The 12,189-nt window shown below is 55.0% G+C and overlaps 1 protein-coding gene across 4 annotated transcripts in view; it reads right to left on the bottom strand.

Moving 5' to 3' along the window:
• Positions 1 to 1,879: 1,879 nt before the first annotated feature.
• EPHB2 (EPH receptor B2) overlaps positions 1,880 to 12,189 on the bottom strand; it is a 149,508-nt gene continuing 139,198 nt past the window's right edge. The window contains exons 9-16 of one of the 4 annotated variants that reach the window (XM_011966580.1): positions 11,154 to 11,276; positions 10,502 to 10,749; positions 9,314 to 9,529; positions 8,298 to 8,447; positions 6,882 to 7,075; positions 4,614 to 4,769; positions 3,643 to 3,745; positions 1,880 to 3,547 (exon numbers count right to left, since the gene is read on the bottom strand). In XM_011966580.1, the coding sequence (XP_011821970.1) occupies positions 3,254 to 3,547; positions 3,643 to 3,745; positions 4,614 to 4,769; positions 6,882 to 7,075; positions 8,298 to 8,447; positions 9,314 to 9,529; positions 10,502 to 10,749; positions 11,154 to 11,276 (1,484 nt within the window). In that variant the 3' untranslated portion in view covers positions 1,880 to 3,253. Of the gene's footprint in view, positions 3,746 to 4,613; positions 4,770 to 6,881; positions 7,076 to 8,297; positions 8,448 to 9,313; positions 9,530 to 10,501; positions 10,750 to 11,153; positions 11,277 to 12,189 lie in introns of all 4 variants that reach the window. The other 3 variants (XM_011966581.1, XM_011966582.1, XM_011966583.1) reach the window with 3 other exon arrangements.

Raw genomic sequence — 12,189 nt, 5'->3', positions numbered from 1 at the left:
CACAAGGTGGTGGCAGAGAAGCCCCTAGATGGTGGCAGGGTGGGGACCAACTAGAAATGCTGGGGGAAGTTCAGCTGGTGCCATCTGAGTAAGAGGTACTGCTGTTTAGTAAACAGCCACAGCCCTGAGTCCCTTAAGTGTCTCCCACTGCCCCGCCACCCGGGTCCCTGCCCTGAGGCCTCTGGTCCAGCACTCAGGCCATCATCCGTTCTGATTGGTCTGCCTGAGTATTCCCAGTTAATACTGTGAAATCATCCTCCAGGGACCTCTCCCTGCTGAGCACCAACAATGACCCATTCTGGGGGCTTCATAGCAGTAGGGGTGGGGGTGGGTAGCATGACTCTCTCCTACCCAGCCTGGCCCTGTACAGCTCTGCTAGCCGTACCCTCCCAGAGCAGCTGGTCCCCATTTCCACGGTGCCCTGGCCTGTGTTTACAAGGCAGCTTTCTTTCCTGCAGTACCAACTGTGTGCAGAGCAGCCGGAAACTCCCCTAACACTGCTGGGCAGGCGGGGGCTGGCACTTGGGGAGGTTGAGCCAGGAAAGGATTAGTAACCAGGCAGCGGGTGGCTCAGAGCTGTGTGCCTGGGCGAGCGGGTGGTGTTAAGTGGAAGGCGCTTGGCAGCATGGCCTGCCACTCCCCACTGAGCAGCAAGCAAGAGGTTGGGGCGGGGCGACTGCCCCAGTAGCGGGTGGGGTGGGTGGGTGGAAGGATGTGAGCAGCGTCTGTACCCCTGGGACAGTCACAGTGACATCTGTTTGTTACCCTGAAGTGGAGACACAGAGGTCTGGTAGCACCTGTGCTCTGGGAAGCAGGCGTGCAGGGGGCCATGGCCACTGAGGACCTCGGCCCTGGAGGGTGGAGGTGCAGACATGCTGGCTAGTGGTCACCAGCCCAGCGGCTTAGGACAGGAAGCCATCTGACGGGAAGCACTGACTGCCAGCCCCATGTGGGGCCCCAGAGCAGTTGGGGGGTGGGCTGGGGAGACAGAACTAATCTAAAGAGCATCAGGACAGCTCTCGCCAGAAGGTGACCTTGTGTGCCGAGACAGCTGCCACCCGCGCGGGGCACCTTTGGGGCACAAAGTGAAGGCCAGTGGGCCACTGCCGGCCAGTTTGTGGGAAACCTGCCAATGCTATCCCTGTGGCTCGCCCTGCTGTCCCCATGGGGGGCCCACTCTTCTCTCTAATCCCTTCCTTCCCTTTGCAGCTCAGGCTCCCGGAACAGGTGAGTGACAGACGACAGGCTGGGTTGTGCTGGATGTTCACTCTGACCGTGGCGCTTCTAGCTGGCTGCCTGTGGCCCAAATCTTTCTCACTGGCCATCTCCTCGGATCTGGGAAAGGTCCTGAGAGGTAGTCTCCCTGGCTCCCCTTTCTCAGCCAGACCTGATATCCATGGCACCTCATCTCCCTGCCTCCTCCTGCCACGTGGAGAATTCTGATTTTAATGTGAGCAGGAGCTCATCTGCACAGAGAAAACCAGAGTTGGCCTGGATAAGGTGATCATACCCGTGGCTCTGCCTGGGGGTCCATGAGCACTCTAAGACCCTCACATTCCCACTGTCACAGTTCACCTGACACCCGGACCCTCTTCCAAGTGCACCCTCGTCAATTCTTTGCTCCTTATGTACCTGCAGGGGCTCACCCTGATACCCAGGGCAGCGAAGAGTTCTGAGCCACTTCCAACTCACTTCCTTTGTTGCCTGTGCTTTTGACGAGCCAGGGCCAGAGAGGCCACGTGGAGCTGTCGTTCTCCATATGTTTTCTCTGCCCTGGGCTTTCTGGAAGCCTGAGGGAGGAAGGGCTTAGAAGAGCAACCTGGGCCACACGTTTCCCAAGGGTGCCAGGGTCTCCCTCAGAACTTACAGAGAACAGGGGTCATGTTATAACTAAAGTGTTTATTTCCATTCAATGCACTAACTGATTGCTCTGCTCGGGTGTCTGCGTTGGCTCACAGGAGGGAGTCTGTGGCCAGATCCCTGGCTGAGGGCTTCCCCATGGCCAAGACCTTTAGGCCCAGCAAAGGTCTGGTGGGGGGAAGGAGGTGGGAGAGAAATCACACACTTTCTCTCCAGGGAAGGGAAGGAGCATGCTTGCCCGCGTCTCTGAGCGCACCCTCTGGAGGGCAGGGTATCACAGTGAATGATCCGGGTCCTGGCCTCCGATGCAGCCTGGTTTAGGCTCCCAGAGGCAAAACTGGGTTTTGGCCGTCTGAGGGCACTCAGGAGCCTCAAAGGGGCCTGTTTGCCTGGGAAGTACTAGATCGATTGGGGCAGGAGAGTGGGAAGTGGGCAAGGACTTCCAGTCCTGCAGCCTCAGAGCCCACTTCCTCCTCAATCTGTCACTTCCGTCAACAGTCCTGGAGTGGAAGGCTCCTTCACCTTGGCGCCTCCCCCTCCACACCCAAATCTCACTCCAGTCTCTGAATGGCCCAGATGGCCCCGTGGCAGTTGGCTTTGGTGAGGCCTGGTGGCAGGTAGGAGGAGGGAAGAGTGTCAATGAAAACGGTATAAAAAATCCAGAAATGTGCATATAAAATCTTGCCCTTGGTGTATTGCCTAAGTCAGTAAGCAGAAAGCACCTTCTTCCTGGAGAAGGATCAAGTCCTCAAAAGGTAGGAAATGTCAAAGTGTCACTTCATTGTCATTAAAAAAAAAACAAAAAACAAAAACAACCCAACAAACAAATCCCCTAAACCAAAACCACCCTGACCAAAATACCCCCGAGTCCACAAATTGCTGTAAACAAACCCAGATGCAGGATCAACCCTTCTCAGCGGCAGTTGGAGCTGACGGCAGTCACTGCAGTATCAGTCCTTGAGGCGGGGGCTGGCGGGAGCGGGCACCAGGCGGGTCGGGCCGCCGGGCTGTGCGCGTGATAGTACCTGGAGCTGCAGACCCGGGGGCGGCATCCTCAGGAAGGCTGACCTTTCTGGCGTCCCCGCGTTCTCCCTGACCCAGAAGGACAGAAGCCCCTTTCAGCCCCATGAGCCGACAGGAGAAACGGTGTCTTTCATTGGAGTTTCTAAAATATTCGCCAAAGACAGAAAAATTCTTCTGTTTGCCCAGTGGTGGCGGGAATAGATTTTCCCAGAGGGGTTCCTGGGGTGGCTGCCTGTCCATCTGTCCTGTCCTCCAGGCACTTGGTTGTTGACTGAGGCCTAGAGGAGCATCAGGGACAGGAGCCAAGGGTGGCCCCTGTCTCTCCCCTTCACATTTGTTTTTCTGAAAGTGTTTCTTGGCTCTGGCCAGGTCACCTTCCCAGAGGGAGTTGGAGAGAAACTGCTTTTGGTGTCCGATTGGACACATCGCATGAATCTCCCAAGCCCTTTTTTATCCCCCCACAAGAACAGTCATTGCTTTCCTTATGAGAATCCTCTTTAAAAAATATTCCTTGTATTTCCCGCCCCCTCCCAGGATCTGTTTTCTTTTTTCCCATTCCCTTTTTATTTCCGTCGCTTGAGTTGCATGTTTTCTTGGTGATGTCTCGTGGCTGGTGCCGCTTGGTTCTTCCCGTGGCCCGTGGCCTCCTGGCGGGTGGCTGGCCCTGCAGTGGATGAAGCACCAGGAGGGCCGGCGCACGTGGGGCAGAGGGGACGGGGCTTGGAGGAAGAGGTGAGCCGAGGCAGGTGAATGTCAAACCTCCACAGACTGAATCTGGTTCATCTGCGCCCGCATCACCTGGATACTGTTCAGGATTTTTTTCTGGTGGCCAGCCAAAGTGACCCCAACCCGGAGAATGTCCCTTTGGGAGAGAAGCACGTGTGTTAGGGAAATGTGCAGGTGAAGGAGCCCTGTGCCTGGTAGAGAGCTGCCTGGGCTTCCCCGGGAGGAAGACGGCAAAGCAAGGAGTACTGGGGAGTGTGGAGTGCGGAGTGGGCAGGCAGCCACAGCTGGAGGGAGTGACTATGGTGTGAGGTGGAAGAGCACTTGAGTAGGAATCAGGGTCCCTAGGGGGCCTTCTCTTCCCTGCTTTGGGGAAGGGGAAGCCAGCTTACATTTTCTTTCGTTTTCTTTTTTGAGACAGAGTCTCGCTCTGTCGCCTAGGCTGCAGTGCAGTGGCATGATCTCAGCTCACTGCAACCTCCACCTCCCCGGTTCAAGCAATTTCCCTGCTTCAGCCTCCTGAGTAGCTGGCATTACAGGCACATGCCACCACGCCCGGCTAATTTTTTGCATTTTAGTAGAGATGGGGTTTCACCATGTTGGTCAGGCTGGTCTTGAACTCCTGACCTTGTGATCTGCCCGTCTCGGACTCCCAAAGTGCTAGGATTACAGGTGTGAGCAACTGTGCCCGGCTGCCAGCTTGCATTTTATAAGCATCCACTTCCTTTATATCTCCCTCAACCTTCCTACCAACCCCCAGTTTGTAGGTGAGAAGACGGAGGCTAAGGGAGGTGCTATGATTTGACCAAAGTCACAGAGCTTGTAGGTGGCAGGTAGACCTGGGTATCAGTCCCCAGGTGACTCCAAAGTTGGCCATCTTGCCCCTTGGTCCCTGCTTCCCTATTGGGACATGATCTATTCCTCACCCTCCAGATCATCCCACTTGGCTGGTGGGGCCGGTGGAGAGGGGGTGCTAAGGTGATGAGCAGAGGTGGCTGGACACTTACTCCATCATCATCTGAGACACGACGTCAAAGGAGGTGAAGCCAGCATTGGCGAAGCTCTCCTTGTACTGCCCCATCTTGATGGCCTCCAGCCACTCGTCCACCGTGTTAAAGCTGGTGTAGTCGGGGATCGTGCGGTCCAGCAGCGGCAGGTTGATGCTGGGGTTGGGGGTGGGTGACAGAGATGGTCAGGGCACCTGTTTGCAGGGAGCGTGCAGGGACATGCCTGTAGGCTGTGTATGCATGAATGTGCACGTGTGCATCCATTTACGTGAACATGAACACAGGCGAAGGGGTATGTACGTGAGCATTTCTGCATGAGTGCGGGCATGGGTTTGAACCTGTGGAAACATGCATGCATATATATGTAAGCATGTGAGAGCGAGTGTGCAGAACTCAAAGCTGGGGCCAACTGGGAAGTCTAGGGAAGGCACTGCAGGGATGGCCAAGAGGCTGGACCTTGGGAGTGACGAGGGGAAGATGCAGCTCCATGCTTATTTTCAGGAGGAGGGATTTCAGCTAGACTAACTATGCTGGTTATTCAGTTTCCTCTCCCAGTGCCATTCTCCATCCTTCCCCACTCTGGTTTGTGCTATAGGAAGCTCACCTTCTGGACTGTCCAGAGACTGTATTTCCAAAGCCCAGCTAAGGCTGGTGGCGCTAATGGGAATGACTTCTTGGCTGGCAAGGAGTGAAATGGCTCTCATGAGGTTTAAAGCTCAGAGGGATTTGATCTGGAGAGTTAGGGGTGGCTGACATAGGGTCATGGTGAGGAGAGACAGGCAGAGGGAAGCACGATGGTCTCCCGCTCATAAGAACGTGCTCTCTGGCTACAGCCAGCCCTAGATCCTAAGGATACCTGGCCAGACGCCCCTCTGACACCCTGTGGGGTTGTGGGTCCTGAGGAGTAAGTGTGTGCAGGGGCAGCAGTGTGACCTGTGACAGCCACCCAAGGAAGGCAGAGGAGAGCTGCTGCCCCACAGAGCCTGCCCTGGGAGGCTTGAGCCTTGAGGAGAAGTGAGGTACCAGGTCCCCGGGCAAACACCCCTCAGGCTGAGCCTGTGTCTCAGGCATGGGGATGCTGACTCAGTGTACGGGCACAGATGGGTGTATGGTGAGTACAAACTTCTGAATGGGTGTGTGTGCAGGTGCCTATGGATGTGTGTAGGTGTGAGAGCCTGAGACTGTGTGTGAACAGTCATGAGTGTTTGTGCCTAATTGTGTGTTCATCTGCGCATGTAGGACTGGACCTGTGTGAGCATGTGTGTGATGAGGATATAAATGGAAGTTAGAGGGTCCAGGTTTGAGTATGAGGGTAGCTAGGAAGGAAACTTAGTGACAGGCATATCTATTCACCAACTAAGATTCTGGATCCTTTGGTAATTTTTTTTTTTTTTTTAGATGGAGTTTCGCTCTTGCTGCTCAGGCTGGAGTGCAATGGCACGATCTCAGCTCACGGCAACCTCTGCCCCCTGGGTTCAAGTGATTCTCCTGCCTCAGCCTCCTGAGTAGCTGGGATTACAGATGCACGCCACTAGGGGCCGGCTAATTTTTTTTTTTTTTTGAGATGGAGTCTTGCTCTGTCACCCAGGTTGAAGTGCAGTGGTGCAATCTCGGCTCACTGCAAGCTTGGCCTCCTGGGTTCACGCCATTCTCCTGCCTCAGCCTCCCGAGTAGCCGGGACTACAGGTACGTGCCACCACGACTGGCTAATTTTTTTGTATTTTTAGTAGAGATGAGGTTTCACAGTGTTAGCCGGGATGGTCTCGATCTCCTGACCTTGTGATTCACCCGCCTCGGCCTCCCAAAGTGCTGGGATTACAGGCGTGAGCCACCGTGCCAGGCCAATTTTTGTGTTTTTTAGTAGAGAAGGGGTTTCACCATGTTGGCCAGGCTGGTCTCGAACTTCTGTCCTCAGGTGATCCACCCACTTCAGCCTCCCAAAGTGCTGGGATTGCAGGCGTAAGCCACCTCGCCCGGCCTTCCTTTGGTAATTTTTCTTCCTGGTCTCTCTGACCACACTTTAAAAGATGCCTCCTCTGCCACCCACAGGGTATGTGTCCTTTTCTTCCTCTGGGCAGTCTGTGTCCTCTGCTCTCCTGCACCCCTAAGGCAGGGCAGGTACCCAACAAACACTAGTCCTGTTCTTTCCCATCCCAAGCTGCAGTAAGGAAGAGCATCTGCCTGAAGCGGGGGGGGCGGGGGCCGAAGCGATGGGAGAGGGGAAGAAGGGCAGGGCCTGGCTGGGGCGGGGCCAGGGCAGGGTCTTACCCAGAGGAGAGGGGCGCCATGGCTTTGAGGCTGTTGGGATTGCGGATCATCTTGTCTAGCGTGTTGACAATTTGGCCGAATTTGGGCCGGTGGTTGCGGTCCTTCTGCCAACAGTCCAGCATGAGTTGGTGCAGGGCGCTTGGGCAGTCCATGGGCGGCGGCAGCCGATAGTCCTGCTCAATGGCATTGATTACCTGGGACAATGCAGGAGTGGAGAGGGGTTGGGTGGATGGGCTGAGGGCATCTACCCTCTGCCAGGCCCATCTTGCCCCCAGTACATTGCATGTCTGACCTACTCAGTTGCTGTGGCAACCAACCAGTTTCACCTCCTGGAGGCAGCCCCAGGGATGGGATGACCTGGGTTTCTACCATCTAGACCTTTAATCTGACATGGCAGCTGGGTTCTTGCCCCACCCTCTGCCAATCTTGGGAAATCCAGAGCCCCGAGATACCTTCTCCCCAGGGTCCACCAAGATGACCCTCCTGTGCCTGGTTCCACCAGCTCCTCCCTCTTTCCCGTCTGTGAGCCCCTCTTGGCTTGGATGGCCCCAAGGCCTCCCCTCTCTGCCTCCTTGCTTGACCCCATGTGGCCACATGCTTGATTTTAGTGCCATTTACAGCTCTAGGTATGAGATACCTCCCCCTCATCAGGCCCACACCATGGCCTCAAGCCTGGCTGGGGCCCCCTCCCACCATCTCCACCTGCTTCTCTGTCAAGGAAATGCTCCTAAACACCCCTCTCAGCCTGTCCTGCCACCACAGCCAGATTCACCTTCCACAGCTTGACTGTGGGTCACCCTTCTCGTGTAAGAAGTTTCTTCGAGTCCTTCCTGTCTGCATTTTTGCTAATGGAAACCCTCTGGTTTGGGTTCAACCCCGCACTGGCCCACCTCAGCCTTTACACATGCTGTTCTTTCCCACTGGAAGCTCTCAAGTCTCCACGTCCTGCGACTGTTCGAACCCCACTTATCCTGCGATCACCTCCTGTCTGATCTTGCCCATGCTGCCGGTGCCTCAGTGCCTCCAGGGCTACTCCGATTTAGCACCTGATCTTAAAAGCTCCTGATCACAACATCTGGTTCCCTGAATAATCGTCTTGTCCCCCAGTTAGGTGGTAAACACCTGAAGGGCAGATGTGGTCTCATTTGGGGCTGGCCACAGGTGCATGCGTCCTGAAGACGCACTGATGTGTGGATGAGTGGCCTTTCCTACTCCCTACTGCCTGGAGAGTCCAGGGTCCTGTGCGGACATTCGAATCAGTCACCATCGGGCTGGCAGCTGCCCTGGGAGCCAGGCCCATGATCTCAGAAGCCTATGTCCCACACTCTGGGAGACTGGCACAAGGCCAGGAGCCCCGATCTTCCCTCTCCCATCTGGTGGGCCGGAGAGGTCTTGCCCCTCCCCTTGGAGACTTACATCCTGGTTGGTCATGTCCCAGTAGGGCCGCTCCCCGTAGGACATCACCTCCCACATAACGATGCCATAGCTCCACACATCACTGGCCGAGGTGAACTTCCGGTACTGGATGGCTTCCGGGGCTGTCCAGCGAATGGGGATCTTTCCGCCCTGGGAGACAGAATGAGGAGGGTTCGTGGGTGGGAGGCTGGCCTGTCTGACCTCTTCTCTTAATCCTCCCACTCTGTGCCCTGTGATACCCCAATCTCATGAGGCACCTCATTGTGCCCCAAACTCACCATGCAGCTTCAGACCACTGGGCATTTGCACCAGCTGCACCCTCTGCATGAAGTGCCTTTTACCACTCTGCCATCTGGAAACCTCCTTCTCATCCTCAAGTCCCTCCAAAAGCTTTTCTGAGCTCCCAAAGAATTGTCAGCTGCCCTCAATCCCACAGCTGTGACTTACGCCTCCCCATCAAGGAGGCACGTCTCACACAGCACAGTACTGAAGTGACTTGCCTACTTGCACCCGTCTCTGGGCTCTTTGTCCTTCCAGTTTAAAACCTTCAACAACCCCTGCTGCTTTCAGGAGAGAGGCCTGAACCTGGGCATTCCAGGAGCTCCAAGGTCCAGCCCTGCCTACCTCTCCAGCACTACTGCTCACTACCACTGCCCCTACAGCCTGTATTCCAGTCGCAGGACTTTGCCATGAGAACATGGCATTTGACAAACATTTCTGGGCCCTTCCGCTCTCAGCTCAGATATCAACCTCTCCAGCAAGCCTTCCTCTGCCTCCAAGGCTGCCTGTCCTGGCTTACAGCCCTGTCACTCCACATGGCTCTGCACATGTGTTCCCCATCAGTGTGGGAGTTGCAAGAGGGCAGGAGCTGTGGTTCCTGTCTCCCTGTCTCCAGGGCCCAGGGCAGTGCTTGGCCCAGTTGGGCGTTAGTGCAATTGTCTTGCAGGGAGAGAGATGGCCACTCAGGCCTCTCTTCTCTGGCTCTGGGACTCCGGTGTTCCCTGCCTCCATCTTACCAGGGCGCTGGTGTAGGTGGGATCTGAGGTATCGTCCTCTAGAAAGCGTGAGAGCCCGAAGTCCGACACCTTGCAGACCAGGTTGCTGTTGACGAGGATGTTGCGGGCAGCCAGGTCACGGTGCACATAGTTCATGTCTGCCAGGTACTTCATGCCGGCTGCGATGCCCCGAAGCACGCCCACCAGCTGGATGACTGTGAACTGCCCATCGTTTTGCTGTGGGAGAAGTGGAGAAAACACAGAGTGAACAGAACAGGCATCAGGGCTCTGCATCATCCTCACAATGGGAAACCAGAGCAGGGCCCTGCCAGCCTGGCTCTAGGTTCCTTGGGGAAGGACTCAGATGCTTCGGGACCCCGGAGAGGCTCTTCAGGGTGGTGATGAGAACACAGGCTTTGAAGCATATACACTTGGTTTGACTCTGGCTTTGTTCCTTCTTGGCTGTGCGACCTTGGACATGTAACCTAACATCTCTGAGTCTCAGTTTCCTCTTCTGTGTGTTAAATGGGCCTAAATCACACCCATCTCCCAGGGCTATTCTGGCTTAAACAAGAAGGTACATGGAAGGTGCCTGGCACATGTTAGGTGCTTCACAAATATTTACTGAACAGCAGCTGATCCAATGGCCTGCTTCTGATGCCCAGTCTGGTGCTATGTCTGGTTGGTTGACTGTGGTCTCCTGGGAGACCTTGACATTTTCCTCTGTTGGCCTTGAACTCCTCCCACCAGCCTATAGAGCTTTGGAGAACTCCAAAATCTGGTGAAAACCCTGGATGAGAGGTCAAGACACTTGATTCCAGTCCAGGCCTCATCTTGACCCTCTGGGTGACTCTGGACAAATCCAACCTCTCTTTGAGCCCGTTTTCTTCGGTGCACAATGAGAAGGCTGGCTAAGAGCAGGAATGGAAACAGATTTGAGATGTGTGCCAACTCTGATCAACTGATTGTGGCTTCCTGGGGAACCACACTGAGAAGAATTCTGGGACTGCTTCTGGGCTTAGTGGATGAGAGTGCTGGGATTGATTAGCAGTGCCTGCCACGGGTAAGGGAATGGAAAGTGACAGCCTACAAGCCATTCCTGACCTAGAGCTTTTCCAAGACCGCTTCAGGCTCTGAGAGTCTGAAGCTGTGTCCATCACTCCTTTCCTGCCCCATTCATGGGCCCCTGGCCCTCTTGGCTTCCCCTACCCGGAGAAAGGAATCCAGGGAGCCATTCTCCATGAACTCAGTGATGATCATCACAGGCGTGCTCTTGGTCACGACACCCTCCAGGTGGATGACGTTGGGATGGTCGAACTGGCCCATGATGGAGGCTTCGCTCAGGAAGTCCCGGCGCTGTTTCTCCGTGTAGCCTGACTTGAGCGTCTTGATGGCCACAAAGATCTCTCTCTTGCCTGGCAGTTTCAGGTGGCCACTGCAGACCTCTCCAAACTCCCCTGAGACAGAAACACCAAGACAGGCAGGATGTCACTTGCCAGGTGGAAGGGCCACCTCCCTGTTCCCTGTCACATCCACTCACAGGGCCTGCATGTACATTTTCTTCTCAATGGCCCACTCATCCTTGCAGACACCAAACCCCTTCAAGAATGTCAGGGGTCCAGAAAAGTCCCAGCCACCTCCCAGCCCTGTGCCTCAGTTTCCTCTTTTGTCAGTGAGGTGATTTTACTGGATGACCTTTGAGGGCCCTTCTTTCATGGTCATTCTGAACCTTCAGGCCTTGGGGGGGGGTCCTTTGAGGCCCCTGTCTCACATCCTACCTTCTGCCCCAAGGGTACACATTGGGGTGGTCTCGCCACCCATGGCTAAGGCCATAGTACATGTGAAGGTACCAGCCACCTACCTGCTCCGATCACCTGCTCAATTTTGACACAGGAGATGTCAATTTCCTTGGCAAATTCCCGGACTGCCTCGTTGGGGTCCTCATAGGTGAAAGGGTCGATGTAGATCTTCATGCCTGGGGTCACTGGGGGACAAGACCAGGCTCTGTCATATGGACTGACTTAAGATGCACACAAAAGGAAAAGCGGGAGCCAGTCCCTCCGTGGAGGGAAATCCACTCCCATGTGGCCCCCATAAGAACTGGGCAACTCCCTGCAGGTCACTTGACCCCTCTGGGTCTTACTGAGCAGATGGGCGTGAACTGAGTAGGAGGTGAGGAGAACAGAGACCAGCAGGGGTGGCAGATAGGTCTTAGCTCTTGTTCCAACTCTCATTGATCAGCAGTGGTTTTCTGGAGCAGCTGAGGCTGGCAGAACTGATAAGCAATGTCTGCTACGGGCATGGGCACAGAAGGATAAATGGAAAGATAGGTGATAGAGAATCAAGGGGTGCAAAGTAAAGGAAGAGGGGGGCAAAAAGGAAGGGAGCAAATTGGAACTAAAATACAGAAAGATCAGGCAATAGACCATGTTGTCCTTGGAGTTCTGCTACGGAGAGCTCCTCCTTGTCTCTCCAGGCCTAACTCCAGGCCTAATTCAAGCCTCCTCTTCCCCCAGGGTCCCTTTCTAGCTGCCCCAACTTCCCAAATGGGCCCCCAGAGCCTGGGGCTGCCCCACTCACCAGGGACTGAGTATCCACAGCTGCTGGGCCACCTCCCAGGTCCCCCACTAGCCAAGTCTTAACCCCTTCCGGATCCCTGATTTTCTGGTAATCAGCATGAGGCTAGACATCGGGCATTTGATTCCTGATCTGATGCATATTTTAATTTTATTATTATTGTTATTATTTGCTCTCCCTCTCTTCTGTCCCACACTTATTTTTTTATGCACTAAGAGAAGAAGGTAACCTGGATGTCAAAGACCCAATTCTGAACAGCCAGCACTGAGTCAGCAAAATGCTTGGAAAGAAGGGAAAGATGACCCATCCATCTTCCCCCT

The sequence above is a fragment of the Mandrillus leucophaeus genome, unplaced genomic scaffold (genome assembly GCF_000951045.1).
Source record: "Mandrillus leucophaeus isolate KB7577 unplaced genomic scaffold, Mleu.le_1.0 Scaffold765, whole genome shotgun sequence".
In the NCBI taxonomy this organism is placed as follows: Eukaryota; Metazoa; Chordata; class Mammalia; order Primates; family Cercopithecidae; genus Mandrillus; species Mandrillus leucophaeus.
This window is presented reverse-complemented; position numbering and strand designations above follow the sequence as displayed.